The sequence below is a fragment of the Cajanus cajan genome, chromosome 2 (assembly GCF_000230855.2).
Source record: "Cajanus cajan strain Asha chromosome 2, NIPB_CcT2T_4, whole genome shotgun sequence".
NCBI lineage: Eukaryota > Viridiplantae > Streptophyta > Magnoliopsida > Fabales > Fabaceae > Cajanus > Cajanus cajan.
The window spans coordinates 57,325,047-57,348,080 of NC_138518.1; the positions used below are offsets into that span (position 1 = coordinate 57,325,047).

The following is a 23,034-nucleotide window of genomic DNA, read 5'->3' on the forward strand; positions in this document are numbered from 1 at the left end:
CTAAAACATATTAAGCCTAAATCTAATTTCTATGTTTTTTTTATATGTAAAACATTTCACGAGATTATATATATATAAATTATAATATCAATAAATCAAAAGATAATATTGATATAATTTTAAGATATTTATTTTTAAGAGTTAATATCTAATTAAATTATAATATAAAATTTCTTTATATTCTTGGTATGTGAATGATTTATTCATATTTTATATTATAAATTTATTAAATTTATTATTAATATAATTTTATGATAATTATCATAAAAAAATAATAAAGATACGTCTGATTAGTGATAAAATATTTTTTTAATTAGAATAAATTATATCAATTTTTGGAGAGATAAAAGCATAAAGTATTGCATTCTCTTTTTTTTTAATGATAAAATATATTAAGAGATATATATTATATTATTTAATTTTTATATATTAAAATATTAAATAAATTACACTTTTATTCTTTAAAGATATCATCATCACTTTTTTATTATATTAATTTAATATTGTTAAATATAATTATTATAATTTTTAAAAATATTTTTAATTTTTTGTCATTCATTTACTTATTTAAAAAATTATAAAATATATAATTAAATTTTAATTAATTTATTAAAATAATAAATAAAATAAAAACTATAAAATGAATTATATATATATATATATATATACACGTCAATATATATGATATAAATTAACTTATATATGTAACAATTATATTTAATAAAATAATATATTTTAATATAAATATAATCATTTAAAAATATAATTAATATACATATTTTATCACTATATTAATATAATATAATAAATGATACTTTATAATAAAATGCTAGTTTATTTAGATATAATTAAAATATTATATTAATAACATAAATTAAATAATATCTTAATACTTATATATTATTTTTAATATATATAGGTAATACTATATAAAGAAAATATTATTTTATTTAAATATTTATAAATATATTATATTTATAACATTGATTAAATAATGTTTCAATACTTATATTTGATTTTATTATACTTATATAAATATATTATTTTTATTTTGATATATAACTTTAAAAATCTTTTGTAAGATAATAATGAAAAATATATTTTTTAAGATACATATAGTTAATTTTTAAAAAATCATAATTTTAATAATAATCATTAAATATATAAACTTAGAAACAAATTTTAATAATAATCATAAAAATAAAAGATGAACATAATATAATATTGATGTGAAATTTATTCTTTTAATTATTATGAGTTGTTCTTTAAAATGAATTATTAAGACCTATTATGCTGTTTATTCTAAAAATAATGGATAAGAAGGGTTTAAACTCAAAAAAAAAAATAACTAAAACAAAAAATGAATGAAAGGTCATTATTACATTACAGCCACAGCCGAGAAACAACAGGGAAAGGAAAGAAAGAAAGAAAAGTGGAAAACTACACTCTTGAGGTCCATTCTCAATCTTTATTAATAATATATTTTTGTGTAGATGAAGGAAGATCAAGAGAAGGTATTGTTGTGAGTTGTGTTGCTATGGTACCATCCTTCAACCACAAACCCTTTCTCCCTTTCTCCCTCTCTCTCTCTCTCCTTCTCAATCTCATCACATCATCATCTTCTCTATAACCCCAATCTCTCAAAACCTCACCATTAAACCAAATCAAATGACCCTTTTCTGACAACAAACTATAGGTCAAACCCTTCAACTTTTTTGCCCCCAATATAACATTTTTTCATCATTTCTCACCATATTTCCTCCATTTTCATTTTCTGGGTCGTCTCAGAATTCCAAAAAGCTTCCAACTTTGAAGATGGGCAAGGGCGGAACCGCGGCGGCGGTGGAGATCGGCGAAACCGGTTCAAGGCCGGTTTTTTTCAGAGAACCGAGATACAGAGGCGTCAGAAAAAGACCGTGGGGCCGGTTCGCCGCCGAAATCCGAGACCCTTTGAAGAAAGCTAGGGTTTGGCTCGGAACCTTCGACACCGCCGAGGAGGCGGCGCGTGCGTACGACACGGCGGCGAGAAACCTCCGGGGACCCAAGGCAAAGACCAATTTTCCCCTTTCTCCGCCGTTTTACCACCCTGATCCATTTTCCGACCACCAGTACTTCGCCGGCGCCGGCGAAGGCTTCCACGATCACCGGCGGCCGACCACTAGCGGCATGAGCAGCACCGTTGAGTCTTTCAGCGGCCCGCGGCCCGTCGGGACGGCGACTGTGCCGGTGCCGGCGGTTGCCGATCGGAGATACCCGCGGACCCCGCCGGTGGTCCCCGAGGACTGCCGCAGCGACTGCGACTCGTCGTCCTCCGTCGTGGACGACGGCGACGGCGACAACGTGGCGTCGTCGTTCCGGCGCCAACCGTTGCCGTTTGACCTAAACGCGTTGCCGTTAGAGGACGCTGACGTGGCAAACGGCGTTTGCGACGATGATCTGTTCTGCACCGTTCTTTGCCTCTGATGAGAGAAATGAAACCATGTATTGGTTCGTGGAAAAAATTATTAATTTTTTTCCTTTTTTTTTTTTTTTTTTTCTTTTTTCCTTCCTCTTTTATCTACTTGAATTTTTTTTATCTTTCTCTTTTTCCCCCTTTTTTACTACGCGGAGAAAAATGAAAAAGAAAAATATGATTGCTGATGATCAGTTATGAAGATTATGGTAATATGATCTTAATTCATGTGAGTAAATCTTCATGGTATTGTTTCTCTTTTTTTTTTTTCTTCAATTTTTTAAAATGATTAATAGGGTAATGTTAAAGCAAAAAAAGGTAGTGCTACTATTTTGTGTTAGATAGGGGAGTTAATTCGCATTACCGACTTTTCTGACAAATAATTCTCGGTATGTGTCTGTGTTTAAAAAACGAGTTAAGAACAAAATTAGTTATCATTGATGATCAATGATCCTTCGTCACATTTTGGGACAAGATTCTATTTATGGTTTGATTCTTTTTGTCTTTGCTTATTTTTTCCATCCTTCTAAAGTGAGTGAGACTATTGAAAATTGAATGCAATTGATGCTTGATACTTAACAAATATTGCATTTTGATTCAGTTGATTAAAAATGAATAATATTTTTCATAATTTCGTAGGTAGGGCTTTTAAAGACCAACAACTTTTTTTTTCTAAATTCATGTGTTACTTAAATTGGGTGGGCAATTTAGATTATAGATTTTCCAGCAACTTGATTTTGATTTTTTTCCCTACCCTCCTTTGGGTACTTGTGGAGAAACTTTGTTAGGTGAGTGAGGTAGATGGTGATAATTTCTTCTTTCTTTATCATATTGTGGTGCAATGACAATAGGAAAAGAACAATCATGTTGCCTTCTATAACACTCAAGATGTTTGGCAGGGTAGGTAATTTGCATTTTGGACGGTGAATGATTAGATCCAGAGAGATTCTCTCTCTTTTTCTGGATCTGTTCTTCTCACTAATAATAACTTGTAATTCTAACGCGTAAGAAAAGAATCGATCCATATTTCAATTCCAAGAAGCACATGGTTTTTCATGAACGTGTTGTACTTTCTAAGAAATTTGTGCTAGAAAAAGGGGACGTTGGAAGTTTCAACTTTGAAATTTGATCCCATGCAAAGGTTTGTTTACCCGTCATTTCACCTTAGTTGGGTTTCTTTGATTGCTAAACAGAACATGCAAGGTGTAAGGTGATGTGTGGTAAGGAGCGTTGGACAAGTTAGAAATTAGGGTTCACTTTAATTTTCCTACCACCCTAGGTTGTTCTTTGTTTTCTTTCAATAGAAAATAACACAAGGCCTAAGCTATCCATGAAAAGTCAACACTAGTTGTTTGAAGACATGTAAAACCTAAGGCTAAGGGTATAAATTATAATTTTTTGTCATTTCCAAAATTTTTGTTGTCACTTTCGCAAAATACATGAAATAGAACTTTCAAGGTTGGTTTCACTAGCCATTGCACATATGTATATGGCATCCTAACCATTTGAGCATTCTCACCTTGGTGCACCTCACCTTGCCATTTGTTGTCTTGTCTGGATTGTCTCTACATGTCTACTTTCGAACATTATCTTTGATGTATATGTGATAAAATTTAGAACAATGATCAATAATGTGGTATTAGTATATGGCTTTATGCTTTCTTAGTCCACACTAGCGTAAATCTTGTATCTTCGTTTTGAACATAAATTAAAAGAAACCCACAAGAGAGAATAATTGGGTGATGCCCATCATACTCCTCTCTAATGCTTTGTGATTGTATGGCCACTAGTGCTTCCTTCAAATCCACTTTGGCATGCAAAGAAAGTGGCTATAAGGAAGAGTTATTAAGGTGAGAATGTTTAAATTTAATTACTTTATACATTTAGAATCAGTTTCTAATTATGTCCGACGCAAATTAAAAGAATGTCTTCTTAAAGGGTTAATTAAATCAGTATTGAGCGTGGAGATTATTTTGGTTTAACTAATTATTTTAAAATTTAAAATTTAAATATGTAATTATATTAAACATTCTAAGAAAAAAATGTCTCTAGATTTTTTTGTTATTTGTTTAAAGCATGATTGTCTCTTATAAAGTTGTACATGTGATTTTTTTTTTGTTTAAAAATTATTTAGTCAAAAGGGTGAAGGGGGTATGGTTATTGGATGCAACAATATTGATTGATACCTACCTACCACCCCATGGTTAATTGCTCTTTTAATTCAGATTTCCAAACTTGGATCAAGTTATGTGATAAAAATGCTGAAATGCTAAGGACTTTGGTTGTGATTAGGGTTGCTAATCTGAAAGGACCACTTTGAAGGCGTAGGCAATTTCTCTTGGTGGAATAACTAGCAAGCTTGGGGATGGGTGAGGAGTGAGGAGAAATTAGGGTTAAAGGTAATGTTGGTGAGGAGAGTGTGGTCACAAAAATGGCAAATATTTTACTGATCATATCAGAGGGCTCCATGTGCATTTATTATACGAGGCAACACAGTGGGCCGAGAAGCATGCACCACAGAGTATCTTGACCCTCATTACCCAAAAAGTGAAACAATGTATTGTTCATGGGTGGCCAAGTGTTGGACCAAATAAAAAGCTGAGCCTGCAGTAAAATAAATAAATAAGGGGAATTTAAGTTTAAAAAAAAAAAAGAAAAAAAAAAGAGGGAAAGGGGAAAAATTAGAACAGATGAAGTTGTGGCTATAATTTTATTGACAAAAAAAAGTTGTTGAATAAAAGAAATGGAAGAGAAGCTAAGTGGAGTTCATAATAATTGTAGTGACCTTGGCGCGAATTCAATGATTTATCTTTGGTGAATATCATATAATTAAAAGCATTATTTCTAATGAAAATATTTTGACAACGATTGAAGTAAAATATATATGTTATGTATTGATGTGATGTCGTAATGTTTTAATATATGAAGTCATATATTGGTTTTTAAATAAAATTTAAGAACTTAATTAGCAGTCATAAAATTTTGAATATCTTAATTGGCACAAATTAATATATATATATATATATATATATATATATATATATATATATATATATATATATATATATATAAGAATAAAAAATCACACATATAAACACTATACCACTTGAATGGACCTAATCAGTTTTATTGTTTCATGCACATCCAAAACTATAAAAGCATTAGTTTTTATTATATTTTTAGGTGAACGATTATTTGATGACTTAATTTTTTTAATTCTTATGATATACACATTAACGCAACAAAAGTTTATTATTATTATTAATAATGTAGTTGCGTAACATTATCAAAAGGCGAGTGCGTATTTTTCATCTAAGTTTAGTTTTGGAATGTGCCTAAGGTGAATTAGTTAAATTGGTAATGCACCGAAAAATCACTAAAATTCATAATTAGATATAATAAAAATAAATTGGACGGATGATACATATAACTAATTGCTAATAAAATATTTTGTGATTTTATTTTCCATATTTATGAATATAAAGTAGTGATATTTCTTTTTATTGACAAGTTGTTTGTTTAAGTGATACTGGATTCAATCCCTTTAGATAAATTTTTTTAAAGTTTTGTGGATGCAAAAAAAGTAATTAAGAGGATAAACTCTACCGGTAATCAGTCATACTCTTTGACAAAAATCTGTCATTGGTAAAAGTAATGGATACTTCATACAAATAATATGGTTATAAAAAAGTGTCACTTCTTCATAAAAGAAACAAAGGGTTTCATTTAGTAATTATAGACGAAACAATGAGGGTGAAAAGGTGAAATTAGGGATGAGAATATGTTAGGTTATGCTAGACTTTAAATATATAGGTTAAGCCTTTATATAAATTAAAGCCCAAATTTACTCATTTAGTAATCATAGATTTTTTTTATAGGTATGACCTGACTTTTTTAGAGTCTGATTCGATCTGTTAGCCTATTTAAAAGCTTATTTAAATGAATAATATTAATTAGGTCAATTAGCTTAATTTTTAAAAATTCAACAAATTTATTTTTAAAATATAGTTTACTCAATATTATTAAAATGTAAATTTTAAAGGAAATATAGGAGAAAAATTGAATCATTTTCTATTGAAGGAACAATTCATGCTAGATATTGATGTATACTTATAAGCAGGTCGTAAACTTATAAACCTATAATGAAAAAAAAATTGTATAAATTTTTTTTAAATATTGATAATTTATTTTTATTTTATAAATTTATTTGTTTATTTATATTTTTAATAACATATGTATATTAATTTTTTTATTATATTACATAAATAAATAGGCTGATCTATCAAATCTAATAGATTTTTCTATAAGTCCAAGCTTAGCCTTTTCATATAAATAGGCTTTTTTAAAAGTCTTAGACTTGATATTTTTATTAAACAGGTCAAACTTTAAAAAAGTCAGACCATAGACTCTTATTTAAGGTCTGACTTATTCTCATCCCTTGGTAACACACAACACTTGTGCTCGTACTAGAAGTGACAGTTAGGTGAGTGGCCACATTAGAAGGTCACTTTAGATCTTGGATCTATCAAACTAATGACATTAAAAGAACGCTTACTAAAGGCAACCCAATAATTTCTCACTTTTTGCTCTTTATTTAAGTTTTATATGCATGAATTCATGTTTGTTTGTTTTGTGATTTGTTGTGTAAATTTGTTTTTAGCATATTTGATCATGGTGTTTTGAGGTTTGATTTCATATTTATAACATATGTATTTTGGGTGGAGAGTAGAATTTTGATGCTAAGTTTAGAATTATCACTTATGTTAAGATATTTGAAGATCATAGGATTTGATCATTTGTGGCAATTAACCAAGAGAAGATATGGACTTGTAGGTTGTAGCTTAAATGGTATGTTGGGTTTTGTGCTTAAGTTATACACTAGTATTGGTTGAATCTTGTTTGTATTCTTTGTGCTTCATGAACACCAAGAACAAAATGGGTTTTGTGCTTCATGTGGTAAATTTGGATGCATTTTCTTTTGAGGATATTAAATGGGTACAAATTGATTGTTTGGACACATTGTTATGCATGTTCTAAGTCTTGGAATAAATTGGAGATTTTAGGGATTTGTTATATTACAAATAGGATCATCACATTATCATGTTTGGGGTGTTATTAGGCTAAATTTTGAACCCTTTCTCCTACAAAATTCTCTTTTGTTCAAAATAGATGAGAATGGATTGTTTCATGTACTGTATTGGGGTATTTGGTTTGTGGGGTTATGTTTATAGAAATGGGTATTTCCATATGGGGTAGAGGGTTTGGTATAGTTGTGGGTTCTTGATATATTTTGGGGGTAATTTTGGTGCTTCATTGCTAACTCTACATGCATGACTCTTAAAAGTTTTTTATTTTCATTTTTGCATGTGGTTGGAGACATTTGGGGGCCTATAATAATTAAGATTGTCTTGCACTCGCTCCCTATTCTTTTGGAACCATATGCATGAATTTTGATTATCAATGTTTGATTAGGATGAATGCATCATTTGATTAGTATCTTGATGAATTTGAAGGGAATCTTAAAAGAAGGAAATTTTTTTAAATAAAATTAGTTGGGCTCACACTATCATAACATTGTTACATTTTGTATACATAAATATTAGTATTTTTGACATGAAGGTCAAGTGGTTGGTTAATAAATAAGCCTAAATCGGTGAGTAGAGTGCATTATGTGAACACCTTGTGAGAGTCATAATTGCATTTTTATAGTTAATATTGCTTGATTGTCAAATTATAACATGGTATGATGAAGTATGGTTATGATCAAGGCAAAAAATTTAACTAAAGGTCAAATCAACCTTTGAATGTTTAATTTCATTTAAACCCTATTTGAGCCTAAAATTTTAATTTTTTTGTCAACCCCTTAAGCCTTAAAAGATAAATCAAGATCCTCCTCACTCACTTAGAGACTATGAGAGCATTAATAAAATGACTTTTGCTTAAGGACAAACAAAGTTCTAGGTTTGGGGGAGAGATTGAGAGGGATGGAACGAGAAAAATGATAAGAGATGATGAATTCATAATATTTATAAAAATTTCTCTCTTGTGTAGTTGTAAATATTTATCTTTTTTACATAGTAAAGTAAAAAAAAAAAAGAAACGTTAAACATACTTGTGTTCATATTTGAGTAAAAGAGAAATTCCCATTTTGGTATATAATTAGGGTAGTTTTTAAAGAAAGATATAAAGGAATTGGGTTAGTGAAAGAAGTTGGTATTGAGGAAGAAAATTTTGTACATATTTGCATTCTTATTTGAATTGAAGCATCATTTTTACTCTCCAAACCTCTTAGTGCTTTGATTGTATATCCAAAAAATCAATATTCATTTATTAACCAAACCAAGTTACCACCTAATAAAAGACCTTAGTGATCCATGATTGATTCATGCTTATGTGACATGATTAAATGATAATAAATGTTGACTTCCATTTATTTAAAGTATGGATTAAGTGAAACACTTACCAAGTCGAGAGATACACACTTTGATAAGGATTTTGCTCAACTAGTTGCTTGACTCGATTGAAAATTATATTGAGTCTTGTTGTGGTTGACCTTGTGTGACTTTCCTATTTTTGTGTTGTGGACACCAAATTGAATGAAAGATATTTGATTCCCTTGTTTTTGTAATGAAATTTATACCTTGCATCATAATTGTACTGTAGATTTGCTTCAAGATTCATGTGATGGAAAATATGTTTCAGTATTAAGTGTTTTTATGTTTTTTGGTTAGATGAATTTTGCTTGAGGGAAAACGATGTTCTAGATCTAGACAAGTTGTTAGTTGTCATTTTTACTTGAATTGAGTGAACATTATTAGGTAAAATGACATGCTTGCATTTCTTTTTCCTTTAAATTTGTCCCAAGGATGTAATTATTGTATATAATTATATAATTGTAATGTAGAAATTCAATCTATTCAAATTATAATAATTTTTTTTTGTTAATTATGGTGGTTTTATCTTGTAGGATAAAAGGAGAAAAATCAAGACAAAGAGAGAAGAAAAGAATTGAAGTTGGGGAAGATTCATGAAAGAAAATATTTTTATTTCCACTTACTCAAAAAAGTTTTTGTCATTTCAGAAAAATGGAAAATTAAAGTTTGCAAAAAAAAAATAAAATGCTTAAGCCATTTAGCACAAGCAGGAAAAAGCTCTCCTAAGAAAATTTGTTTAAGCCATTTCAAAAGGGCTTATGCGAATTTGCTTTATTCATGGTGAAGTATTCAAAAAGGCTTAAACCATTCCTAATGGGTTTAAGCCAAATTGTGAAGATAAAGAATCTCATGTTTATAAAACATAACATATTTAAGGGGGGAGGGGGAAAACATCAAATGACCTAAAAACTTTCTTTAGTCTCTATGATCATTCCTATCACTCTCTCTCACTCCACCACCAAAGACCATTAAAGTTAAAGATCTTAGAGGTGACTCTAATGTTCAGAGACATCAACAATATTAATGTCAGACACTTCTTGTTCTTCCTCTTCTTTTGTGAGTTGGTTTTCATGAAAATGAGTAAGTAACTTTCTTAATTTTGGTATTGGATGTAATCTTTTGTACTTCATGTGACTCTTGATCTTTATATATGTTATGATTTCTTTATTATATTGTTCCATTTCCGTTCTTAAAGTTTTAAAGTTTTGATCCTTTGTAAATTGATTTTAAGATTGGATTTTGATTGAAAAATGTTTGCTAAATCAAAGCTTAAAAAAAAATTCTTGCTAATACAAGTTTCTTTGTTGAATATGAAAGGAATTAGTATTCAAGGGAGAAATCTTAGAATCTCTTTATTAAGAAATTGGTATTGAATGAAGTTAATCCTAATCAAAATAGTGAAAGAGTGACACCAGAATTAGTATTCAAGGGAGAAATTTTAGAATCTCTTTATTAAGAAATTGGTATTGAATGAAGTTAATCCTAATCAAAATAGTGAAAGAGTGACACCACACAGTTAATCCTAATCAAAATAGTGAAAGAGTGACACCACACACGCACACACACACGCACACACACACAGTTTCAAGGTCACTAATAGGTATAAGAAGTGAAATCCAATCCTAAGCTTCTCATATTTGAATTACTCCAACAATTACCTACTTATTTGTTACTTGCTTTATAGTGTGTTTGGATGAGAAATTTTACAAATTTAAGGAATTTTAAATTCTTGGTATTTGAATTACTTTGATTTCAATTTCTCTTATTCTTAAAATATTTTGTTTGGATGAGTCAATTCAAATTTCTTAAATTTTAAATTATTAGGTTGAATATGATAATTTGATTCCATCATAGTAAAATTGATTTTAAAAATATATTTATATGTTGAGATTTTTAAATTAAATTTTATAAAAATAAATATTAATAAATTTTTAAATATTTAATAATTTTAAAAATTAATATTAGATAATATTTAATAATTTTAATAAATAATATAAGATAATATTTAATAATTTTAAAAATATTTTTGAATATCTAATAATTAAAAGAGTGAAAAGATAAGATAAAATATATAAGTGAAATAAGAAAAAAAAATATGAAGAATTTCAAATTCTCTCATTTTTGGGAGAATTTGAAATTATACTATTTTAAGGAATTTCACAAATGCTTGGATTTCAAATTCTTTGTAAATTTCTCATCCAAACAAAGTATTTCATCTCAAGAAATTTGAAATTCTTCAAATAAATGAATTACCCTATATAAATTCCTCATCCAAACACACCATTAAGTTTTATTAATCTAATATTTTGTTTCTATTTTAATGAATCAAGCAATGAAAATTTGTAAATATTTTTATATGCATTTCTTAATTTTTTAACTAATTGATAATCAATCAAAAGACCTAGTCTTTGAGGAGACAACTTTACTCATTATTACCACAAGTAGACTCTAATTCAATTGCTACAAGATCAACAATTATTTCAACTTTCAGCACTAGGCCAACTCTAATGGTTTTTTTTGTCATTATTTTAGTTACAGAAAATATGACTCTTAATTGATTCACCACTCTAATGTTCTTTGTGAATATTTTGTGTTTATATATATATATATATACACACAATTACACTAATAGAGGAACAATACACCACTTAATTAACAACAATTTCATATCATCATTAATGAATAAAATAACATAAAATAAATCATTCCAAGTGACAACCTTAAAATTACCAAAGGAGTAAGGATTATGTCTATGAATCCTTGCCACAAAATAATTATAAGTGCAATTGTTAACAATGCACAATTATTCAATACTTTTATCTCTAATCTTACACTTTTTCTTCAACAACAGATCTACTTTCACATTTTTTCTTCTTCTCAATCTTCTCTATGCCAATTAAATCCCTTTAATACATTTCATTTATTTGGTCAATAATAATAATAATAATTTTAATTTAGGGTTCTTCTTCTTCTTATTATTATTATACATCATCTTCTTGCAAGCAAAAACAAACTTATAAGGGGTCCAATTATCCAATTGATTTTCATATTCATGTATATGAAAAAATTCTATTGAAAGAGATCAACTCCCTATATAAATCTTCATATTTCAAAGGATTAATTTTATTCTTAATCAGAGAAAAAAATGACAATTCTTTAAATTAAAAATACATACACATTACATAAAGATTCATCTTCATAAAATCATAAAATTTTGACAATCTTTATATAATACATAATAATTTATTTAATTAAAAATTAGTTATACAATATCTATATATAAAATGATACAATATTTTTTGTATACATATTTTAAAAATATTTTTATCCTTTATTTATTTCGATAACTATGCACCCTCTTTAACACGCACAAAATTTCTAAGACATGAAATGTGTTTATTTTGCTAGTATAAAGAATGATTATATAATTCTGACCAATCCTAACGCGAGACGCTATTAACTCTGATATATAGATTAAAAACATTGGTATATAATAATTTCTCCATATAATAACAGTGTCTAACGAGGTTGGATTTGGCGGTGACAATGGGTAGCGAAGAAGAGAGGGTTCTCGAGAACCAACTCGAACTTCAATTGCATGAGCAAAGGGATTCCCTCTCTGCTATCGATCAAGCCCTTCTCTCTGATCCAACCAACCCTGAGCTTCTCGCGGTACCACTCTCTCATTTTTTAATCAACTAAATTTAAATTTTTCGACAACCCCTTACAATTTTTCACCCTGTTCGATTTCCCATTTCTTAATCGGGTTATAAACTAAGAATTTTGCCGGATTCTGTGATTTTGGCTCGCGGGCAATTTGTTTCTGTTCAAAGATTGAAACTTTCTGTGAACATGCGGGAATGAAATGCTGCCCAGTATTGGGTTTTCAATGTCTTATTTCTTTTTTTATAAAATAAATTTACTAGATATTTTATGTGGCATCTTTGGGATGGTAAATGGGTGTAGATATTTAGGTGTGTTTTTTCCCCCTTTTTACTGGTTTGTAGAATTTGATTGTGTTGTTGGCCAGAAAAGCATAATATTGAGGATTGGGATACGTGCTGTTTTGAATCCTTATCATGTGTAGATTTGTGACTCTTGAAAAAGTCAATGTCTGTCGTGTGAATTAAATCTATTGCTGTGTCTCAGACTTATATTTTCTAGTTGTGGACATTTGGAGAATCATGCTGAGTTCATTGATGTTTTAAGTGTGTGTAATGTGAGCTACGTTGGTCCTTTGAAACTCAATGAGAGCAGAGTCTTTATGGTTTAGACTTAAGACATAAGTAACAGGAACAATGTACTTGAAGCAAAGCTAGAAGGGGACAACACCTTGTTTAGGCGCTGCTTGTTCGGTGATGGGCTTGCCTCTGGTGCCTTCTGCACATCTTTCTGGTATAGGTTAGGTGTGCCTTTAGTCTTGGGCAAACACTACAATGTCGGCAACACCATCTGTGCCACTCTTTGCTGTTGGGTGACATGGTGGAAGGCTCTGATACCAATTGATTAGAACACTGGGAAAACCACACTACAAAAGCTAGCTATTGTAGTTGGAGAGTCCAAGGCCTTAAAAACTCCCATACCTTGCAACTGGATTCTAACAAATTAATAATCCCGACTAACATTTAAAGTGTTCTATTTCAAAATGCAAAATAGATATCACATTGTAAGATTATGTACAATTTTCAGTGTAAATAGGTCACGAGAAGAAAGATTATGTCATAGGGAGAAGGTTTAGGCACTTGATTGGGTGGGTGTAATCTAGTGGACTGGATTGGTTTTATATGCCCTTGCCTGACTCGTTAACATGCTTTTGTTTGAATTTTGAGAACAGCTGAAAATACATGATTCAGTCCATTTTTACATGTTAGCATGTGATTCATCTCAATTCACATCGAATTGATAGAGTATAAGTCTAGCATGATATGCTGGTTAGGTTTCTGTTATGATAGCTGTACATTCTGATTCAGTTATATTACTGTTATGCAACTGTACTTAGTTTGAGGCAGTTACTTTAACTGTAGATTAGTTGGGTTATCAGAGAAGCCTGCTTCTGTGAGCTAAAAATAAGAGTCTCTAAGTTTAGAGACTCGGAATCAATGATTATCTCTTGATCTCTCTATTCTCCTTCTCTCTGTCACTTTCAAGTTTCTACACAAATTGTGTTCCATCTGGGATCAGGGTCACAGAAGCTGGTGCAACACATTGAATTGTGTGATTCTATGATCTGGATCATGATTTTGAATTCATGATTATGAAAACCAATCTAGTATTTTCGGGGCTAGTTTTATCCTGTAAATCTCCTAAAATTGTTTGATATCACAGGTTCATGAGGAGCTCGTTCAGGCAATTAAGGATGCAGAAGAAGGACTTTTTCACCTAAAACGTGCACGACTGTTACAGGAAGCAGATTCAGTGCTGCATAACACTAATATTTTTACTGAAGAAGAGAAAGTGGAGCCCCTTGATCCCACAGATGTTGAACCAGAGCCATTGGAAGAACAATGTTATTCTGTAGGATCTAAATGTAGATTTCGTCACAAAGATGGGCGTTGGTACAATGGTCAAGTGGTGCAGTTGGATAATTCATTGGCAAAAGTTTCATTCCTTACTCCTACTTCTGAGAATATGCTGGTATGTAAGACTATCTTGGGTCAAGTATGACTATTTTCTTCTTACTTTGGTGTATAATATTGTATTTTAAGGCCATGTTTGTATGAATTTCTTCATAAAGGCTTAAGATAAATAGAAATAAGCTTCTCTCCAAAACTAAAATTAGCTTATAGGACAAACTTGATTCATTTTATTTTCCTATTATCTTCTCCTCTAAGTGTTTATGAAGAAGTTTATCCAAACATGGCCTAAGTTTTTAACTAGTGCAGTTTTTCTTCCCCTCATGTTTCCTCTACTGTAACTAATATTGAGAAAATAAGGGATTTTGAACTAACTTTCCTTTGCCTAATTCGGGATTGAATTTAATTAATAAATAAGGAAATTAGGCAACACAGGTATATCATGGGTATTAAGCTTTATTTTCAATTTTCCTTGGATTTATGTAGTAGTAGAAAAAAAAAGTCAATGATAAGGTTTGCTGTCTCCAGTACATTAACTCACTCCAAAGGAAAGTGATTAGTCACATGTTGCCATAGTTTAAGCAGGAATTTTGGGTCAATACCCTGTCGAATGTTGGTCCTTATACAATGTATATCTTCCAGCATGTGAGTTTCTGAATTCAAATACCAAAAGCCAATGACTTAGAAAAATCAGATAATTGGCAATTTTTCTTTTAAATGGAATTCCCTATATTATACCATTCCTATCATATTGCTAGGATTTCAGTCTGTGTTTGTTTTGGTATTCCTTATTCTCCATCTCCTTGTACTGTTTTTTCTTTCCAATTCAAATGCAACTTTTATCTATATTTCTATACTAATAATAAGGGAAATACTCATATTTGGTGTACACATTTTATAGTCAATTTTACCCTTTATTTCCTCCTTAACCATCCATTATTCTCTGTTAAAATGCATTAACTACCCCACTACTCTATAATGCAATGCACACACCCATATTCTTTTCAAACTCCATCCTCTTTTTCCATCTCTTGTTTTATTTTCATTTTTAAAAAATATGTAGAGAGGCATGGAATCTTTCTGTATTCCTTTCTTATCCCTATCTTACCATCTTAGTTACAAGACATCTCAAGGACTTCAAAGTATCCTCAACTGCCATTAATTGCCTTATATGATGTAAATCAAGAAAGGTCATTCTAATTGAACATTGGGCCAGTTTGTTGAAATTAAAAAAAAGCAATTATAAAAAATGTAGTTTTTATAAAGTAATTTTTGAAGAAGCAAATAAGAGTTGCTTCTTAAAAAAAAAAAAGTAGATATATTTTTTTTTATTTAAAAAAATGCAATTTAGAAAAACACATCAAAAAAATTTAAAATTGCTTATTTTATTAATTTTTTTTTTTTTACAAAAAGTTTAAACAAACAGGCCCATTATATTATATGTATAAAATGTATATAATATTTGAGAGTAGTAATATGAAATTTCTACTTATTTGAACAAGTTTTCTTTAACATTGTTATTCCTCCAAATATAGGTTTCAGATTATTCAATAAAATCAATTTTTTTTCATATCATAATCGTTGTACTAATACTAGAACACCGAAGTGCAGATGTGCAAGTTCTTTTTACAACAACGATGTCGATTTGGTAGTAACTGTCGCCTATCACATGGTAAGCTGCTGAGCAAATTGAACAAAATTGGATAGAGGTGAAATCACATAGACCTCTTTGTAATTGACTTTGTCACTAAACATTAGTGCCACTTGCACTTTTAGGTGCAAATATTCAATGAGCATTTGTACCCTTGGTGTCTTTGATAACTTGTTGAATCAAATCTTTGTTAAGATTTTGGGAGGTAGGTCATGTAAATAAACTAGGGGGTTGAAGTTTTAATTATTTGAGTGACATAACTTCAGCAATCAGCATATCAAGGGATTTTTTTATTTATTTTTAATTTGTGATTTTTCCATTTTGAGATATCAATTTTGTATTACATCGTAAAAGTGTAGGTGCCTTGTGTACTTTCACCTAGAGGAGGCTGGTTTAATTATTGCTACCCATATCTAAATTCCATTTAGATTTATCATGTGCTTTGTGTTTGCAGTTTTCTTTCTTTGAATAAAAAATAGCACATTACAATCCTTTTCTGCTTTAATGTTTATGGCATCTTGGGTAAAATTATTCACAGCTTGCCTCATTGAATCTTTTTCAGACACTTTACTAGGTTTCTTGGCACATACTTTTAAGACACTATAACATTGGGGGATCAGAACAAAATTGTAAAAAAGAAAGAAAATGATAATCTTAGTAATGTTAATCCAATTGATTCATCTTTTAACTTATGAGGAATTTGAAGGGTTATAATCCTTGAAATTTATTGTTTGGATGCAGAAAACTGCTGCAAAACCCGATTTGTTATGCAAGTTTTTGTCGTTCCAGCCTGTGGACCTTTGTATACCACAGTCCTATTTTGTTATGTATATGATAACTTTTGTTCTGTCTACATCTGCAGGAGTTGATGTTCAACTATCTGCTCTTAAGAAATATGTCCCTACAATCTGGAAGCAGTCCCTTGTGGGGTCAAGTATATGGGCAGTCTCAACTGAAAATGCAAGCACTTGGAGAGAAGCCGAGCTCGAGTCCTGGGACGAGAAAGCTGGAGTTGGTCAAGTTGTATTCCGAGACGATGGAAGTTCTGTGAAACTTGGTGTAGAAGAAATGGCACTGTCTGAACATGCAGAAGTAAGTGACTCAGAGAGCGATTCCAGCTTTGAACAATCCGATTCCACCGACTCTGAGGAAGAGGAGGAATCACAAGGTTTAGGATTTCTGGAGAGTACCAACCTACAGAGAGGTGTTCAAACCGAAACTGCGAAATTTGCCAAGTGGGAGAACCACACTAGAGGCATAGCTTCCAAAATGATGGCTAATATGGGGTACATAGAAGGAATGGGTTTAGGTTTAACTGGTCAGGGAATGCTGGACCCCATACCAGTGAAGGTGCTACCACCAAAGCAGTCCTTAGATCATGCGCTCGAGTCTCATAAAAGAGAAGAGAATGGGGAGAAGCAAGACAAGAAAAAACGCAGCCGAGGTGGTAAGAGAAAACGTGACAAGAAATTTGCTGAAGCAAATCGTGCAGCAAAAGAGGAAGATGAGTCGGCGTCAGATGTCTTTGCATTGATAAACAATCAGCTGGCAATGCACAGTGAGGCTATCAACGGTGGATCATCCAAGAAGCAGCAAAGTAAAGGTTCAGATGAGGGTAAGAAGGTGGATAGACGGGCGTTGGTTGCTTATGAAGAAGAGGTGAAGGATTTGAAGATGAGGGTTGAGAAGCTTGAACATATTGTGAATGCCAATAGAAAAGAGAAGGCTGTTTATGAGGGTGCTATGAGAAAATTGAATGAAACCCGCAAGGCTTTAGCAGATGCTGAAGCAGTTCATGCCTCTGCATCAAATGCAGTTGTTAGCAAAGAAAAAGAGAAGAGATGGCTCAAGTTTTAGTTAGCAGTTAGGATGTTTAGTTGAATGGTATAATGTGCCTTTAGTTTATTCCAATGCTGATGACCTTCAAATGAAATGAAGGAAAGGAGATTTCAATATGTGTAGTTCAGCTAAGATGTTAGTACATTGCACTTTTGTGTATGCAACCTTGTACATGTTATGCGATTATTCTTCAATTGCATGATATATGCACTTATATTTTATTTTATTGAATCTTTGTGTCGAGAATGACACTTTTTTGACTTGACCTTGGAGTCCCTCCAAGCCTCTGATGTTGGTCTTATTTATTTTTTATTCTAGGATCTTTGTTATGTCAGAGTTAGATAAGATCACTCGACTAATTTGGGTGGAGTTTAATAAGATTACTCTGTTCTTTTGATGCATCGTGTGTGGAATCACTTGCACAAAATTAGCCAAAGGAGTATAATCCAAGGGCAACAATATCAAGCGAATTGACTAGTTACTGCTCAACCAGCTCAAGAATCAATAAATGAACCTTCAATTTTGATCATTTCCTCCCTAGATTTTTGATCATAATGGTGATAATCATTACAATAAACATTCATTTGTTCAACCAAAATAAAAGGTCTTAGAACACATGATGTGAATTGTTGGTTAGTAGTCTTGTCTAAATTAACCAAATATTATTCTGTTCAAAGTGAGATTGAAACATCTAATATATGACCTTCAGCTTGTTTTAATAAAAAAATGCAAGCAATGGCTGTTTTAACTGTAGGCATTAGCACAGCTAGGCCTAGGTTCCGTCACCTAACCAATAATTATATATTGGACAAAGATTGTTTGAAAGAGCTTATTTATAATTTATTTACTATTTGTCGGATAAACTTTTCCATAAATATGTTTAATAGAAAGAAAATTAATTTTTTTAAGTTAAAATTAATTTATACATAAATTAAAAACTGTTTTAGAGAATTTAGTATTAGAGAACTTCATTAGTTTAAACTAATTTTATCTTTTGAAAAAAATTATTTCATATTTTCTTTTAAAAATATTTTTGGAAAAGTTTATCCACACAGACGTTTAGACTTTGAACGCAAACACTTATGTAGACATGCAACAATTTAAAGACTAGGAACATATTTATCAAGCACATATAAAATTCTATATACACTAAGAATTCATGAAGCAAGTCCTGTTACTTCACCACCTGCCTCTGACAGAGGTTGTACACGCATTGGCCTAGTGAAAAATTTTCACTGTATTATCTCATTGAGGTGGTATGCTCAATGCAGCAGCAATAGTCATACGGTAAATTCCAACCCCAGATGCACAAATACATTGTGCTGGTAGTGGTTGCAATAAACTCAGCATACCAATTTGATGCAACTGAAGCATCTAATTCTCATAACCCCATTAGGTCATGATAACTCAACATTCCTTGGACCTTTTTTGGAACGAGAACCCTTTGGCTTTTCATGAATATTATCTTTACCAGAAATAGATTTTTTATCAAGAGACTCAGGCTAGTTTCTATCATTTCCATCTTCACAAGCATTGCCAGTGCTACCAATTTCATCATCAGCACTACTTTCACCTGAATCTGTTTCACTCCCATCATCAGCCAACGGAATCACAGGCTGACAACTGGAAATAACAGATTCAGCAGCAGCCACTGCATCAGGTGTATGAAGATCAGCAACACCAACCATCAAATTCTTCAATAAGATGAAACCAAAATCAATAATTTAATTTAATCCACTATTTGGAAGTCAGCAATATATACACTTAGTACTAACTATACACTCTTTATTATTGGTTAAAACTTAATAGAATCAAATATATTATACACTCTTTATTATTGGTTAAAACTTATTAGAATCAAATATATTATGAGAGAGACTTTGAACCTATATAAAACCTTATTAAAAATTTCTCTATTGAAAATAAGGAACTTTTTCCAGTAGAAAAACTTTAAAAAATACTTCTAATTTTATCTAGACAAACTCTTATTAAATAAGTGGGTTCCATAAAATTTTGATTTCTAACAAATTTTAATCAAAAACAAAAAAATATATTCAAAAGAGTGTGCGATATTTCTCATAGTCATAAAGGCAGGAAGGTGGAGAGGGGTAATTGGTATACAAAGAGAAATGGAAGGGAGACTGACCATTTCAATAACATTGGATTCATTTCCAGTTAGCTCTTCAATATCGTACTTCTCAGGATTTTCCTACACACTCAAAAGTGATTTGAAAAAAGAAAAAAGTTTAAAGGGAGAAATTGGTCACAAAGCATTAAAAATAATGGATTTGATTAAAAAAAAAAGATTTAACCTTTGCATCAAGTTCCAGTTGTGTATTTGCTTCTGACATCACTCCTAGGAAGTCTTTAACCTTTCCTAAAACTGCACAAAAAATAACATTACCTTTTAAGGACAAAACAGAAAAATGGTAGTTCCGTTTTACAACTTTGCCAGAGTTCTGCTGCATTCAACCAATAAATTTTGATGCTTATGACTAGAATATAACCAGTTACTGTAATATACACCCAATTCAACAGTGAAATATTAGGGTAAAACACCATGTTAGTAACGAACCAAACAACCTTGCAACAATGTTCAATGTATTGTGTAGACTGACTTTAACTGATGAGTGTTAGGTGCATACTCAATAAGTACCATTACAAGCACAACAGCAATTTAGGAACATCCAATATGTTAGGTGTCATGTTTATCCTGAGCATCATCATGAACATTGGTAACATATCCTAAGTAATGAGATTTGAATCATAAACGTGAAAATTAATCGATGAAGCAAACAAGAGTAGTCATCCTCCAAAAAAGCATGCAATGATTTTGTGGCAATATCAGTCAATTCCTAGTGCTTGACAATTTCAATGACATCAATTCCTAATGATGAAAGGCTTGATTGTTGTATTGAATCGGTTAATTCTCTAGTAAATTGTTTCTCAAAGTGTTTTTTTTAGTATAGTCCACATGTATCTTTTATTGGATACAATTCTATTTGAGTTGAACAAGATCATTATTAATGACAAAACTTTTTCTCTGAGGATTAAATACAATTGTATGTTCACGGCTTAAATTCGAGACTACTGATTAAGCTTTACAAAGATTTTAACTGTGAAATAAATGAAAAATCTATTTTCTTAACAGTCCCCTCTTGATTGCCCGGAAGGAAGCGTCTTGCTCTTTCTTCAATAATTTTACATTTCTTGTGGAGCTTTCAATAAGATTCAAACTTAGATGAAGTTGTAATCATCTCTTACAGAAAAATAAAAAATTCGCTCTATATCAATGCAATGTCATCATCCATTACATAATGAATTGATGTGGTATATTCAAATCACCCTCCAACCCAAAAAGAGAGTGGGGGGGGGGGGGGGGCTACTAACTTTTTTTCTTAAACACAAAATAAATAGATACTACAACAATAACAATAAAAAAATTAAAGAAAAAATGATAAAAAAAACTATGAAAACAACACCTACTTCACTAATTAAGAGAACTGAATGCTTGCAAAATACGAAAAACAGGTAAAAGACAAAAAAAAGTGGGGATGAATTTGAAACAATACGTTGGCTTGTGGGAACTGAGGAAGTGAGGGGCCTGCCAGCAGGGGGTTGTCTCTTAGTTTCTGTGTTTGATTCTCTCTTATTATCATCACAAACAAGAAGAGTGGATTCTGCACTCACAAAAGCAACTTCATCATTTAAAAGCTCCAAAATAAAAAGAGAAAACAAAACAAATTCCATTGAAGCAAAAGAGAGAGACCTAACGATGAAAGGGACCTGCCCTTGTGCTCCAACTGAAGAAGCTCTTTGCTTCTCTCTGCCATTTGGGTCAGGGACTGAGAAAGAAGAACATACATAGGTTTAGTCATGACACATAATAGTATTTCAAAGTTTTCATCACAATAACCAACATAGATTGAGTTTAACTTCTATACATTATCAATGTAAAAATGTATATCAACTAATTAGTAATCGTTCTGTGCATGAATTTTAAATGAATATCACAAAAATTAACAGTTTTCGATTATATGGCTGTTAGGATATAGTTACCTATCGAATTCTTTGTAATCAAGAAATACGATCTTTCTTTTCTTTCTTCTATTTTTTTTTCTTCTAATTTTGGTTCCTAACAATGAAAATGTATGATTAAACGAAGGTAAAAAAGGTGTATTCTAATTAAATTCACATGGATTGCACTCTATAAAGCCTGATTTCTTTGTCTATCTATATATATATATATGAAGAGAAATAATAAGAAACTGGAGATTGAAGGGTGAAGGTAGGATATGAAAGTGGAAGACGAGAAAGTGAAGTGACTGAGTCTGAATTGATGTACCGAGGATAAAAACAATATAAAAAATTTGAACCAACTCAACTTTTAATATTTCATTTTTTATAGAAATCGGATCCAATTTAAATTGATTAATATTAGACATATACTATTTACGCTCCCTCTTTTTACTAATACACTTTTCATTTCTTTTAAATTTAATTTATCTAAATAATCTTTTATTATATATATATTTTTTGAAAGAAAATCTTTGCACAAATATAATCCATGATCTCCAAGAACACAATATAATCCCCAAGTGTACTACATCGGTTTCTTTTATTAAAATTCTAGAAGGGACATATTTATTGATATGAATTTAGTAAAATGAGGAGAGTAAAATAACAAAAGTCTTTAAAGTGATTAATTAATTTAAATTTAAATATTTCCTAAACTCAAAACAAATCAAGTTCACTCATGCCCATTTTTACAAGAAATAGAAATCAACATCATATAAATTATAATTAAAATTTATTATAAATAAATATTTTTTTAATTAACATATATATACTTTGTCTCATTTTCTTACAAAATGTCACCCATCAATTTTCAAGGAAAGTATCCTCAAGTCATCTTAACAATTAAATTTAATGAGAAACTTCCTATTCCTAAGGCAATTATACAATTTGTCACTGCCTAACTTGTACGTATAGGTGGTAATGGTCACACCTGGACCCTCACTTATTGATATTGTGGTTCCATGTGTGATCTTTTCTTACATTCATTTTAAAAGTTGAAATTTTTAC

General features: G+C 30.7%; 3 protein-coding genes across 3 annotated transcripts; 2 read left to right on the plus strand and 1 right to left on the minus strand.

The window, feature by feature from the left end:
• The first annotated feature begins 1,423 nt into the window (after nt 1–1,423).
• LOC109811293 (ethylene-responsive transcription factor 3) lies at nt 1,424–2,690 on the plus strand. Its single transcript, XM_083068494.1, has one exon. It carries the CDS (start codon nt 1,816–1,818, stop codon nt 2,461–2,463), a length of 648 nt encoding a protein of 215 aa, XP_082924620.1. The 5' UTR covers nt 1,424–1,815; the 3' UTR covers nt 2,464–2,690.
• A 9,699-nt stretch (nt 2,691–12,389) lies between these two features.
• Nucleotides 12,390–18,209, plus strand: LOC109811286 (zinc finger (CCCH-type) family protein / D111/G-patch domain-containing protein). Its single transcript, XM_020374979.3, has 4 exons — nt 12,390–12,558; nt 14,212–14,520; nt 16,071–16,131; nt 16,973–18,209. The coding sequence occupies exons 1-4, from the start codon at nt 12,433–12,435 to the stop codon at nt 17,965–17,967; spliced, it is 1,491 nt and encodes a 496-aa protein (XP_020230568.1). The 5' UTR covers nt 12,390–12,432; the 3' UTR covers nt 17,968–18,209.
• A 761-nt stretch (nt 18,210–18,970) lies between these two features.
• On the minus strand, nt 18,971–22,386 carry LOC109811259 (uncharacterized). The gene is made up of 6 exons (XM_020374948.3): nt 22,009–22,386; nt 21,719–21,794; nt 21,522–21,629; nt 20,262–20,332; nt 20,096–20,158; nt 18,971–19,643 (listed from the first exon to the last, which is right to left on the minus strand). Exons 2-6 carry the CDS (start codon nt 21,780–21,782, stop codon nt 19,452–19,454), a joined length of 498 nt encoding a protein of 165 aa, XP_020230537.1. The 5' UTR covers nt 21,783–21,794; nt 22,009–22,386; the 3' UTR covers nt 18,971–19,451.
• Nucleotides 22,387–23,034: the final 648 nt, after the last annotated feature.

Excerpts from the sequence above, each read along its gene's own strand:
- LOC109811293 (XM_083068494.1), top strand. The coding sequence starts at position 1,816 with ATGGGCAAGGGCGGAACCGCGGCGGCGGTGGAGATCGGCGAAACCGGT.
- LOC109811286 (XM_020374979.3), top strand. The coding sequence starts at position 12,433 with ATGGGTAGCGAAGAAGAGAGGGTTCTCGAGAACCAACTCGAACTTCAA. Across the intron at positions 12,559-14,211 it reads CCAACCCTGAGCTTCTCGCG|GTTCATGAGGAGCTCGTTCA; the intron begins GTACCACTCTCT and ends TTGATATCACAG. Across the intron at positions 16,132-16,972 it reads TAACTGTCGCCTATCACATG|GAGTTGATGTTCAACTATCT; the intron begins GTAAGCTGCTGA and ends CTACATCTGCAG.
- LOC109811259 (XM_020374948.3), bottom strand. The coding sequence starts at position 21,782 with ATGGCAGAGAGAAGCAAAGAGCTTCTTCAGTTGGAGCACAAGGGCAGG. Across the intron at positions 21,630-21,718 it reads CAGGTCCCTTTCATCGTTAG|AATCCACTCTTCTTGTTTGT; the intron begins GTCTCTCTCTTT and ends TTGTGAGTGCAG. Across the intron at positions 20,159-20,261 it reads AACTGGAACTTGATGCAAAG|GAAAATCCTGAGAAGTACGA; the intron begins GTTAAATCTTTT and ends TTGAGTGTGTAG.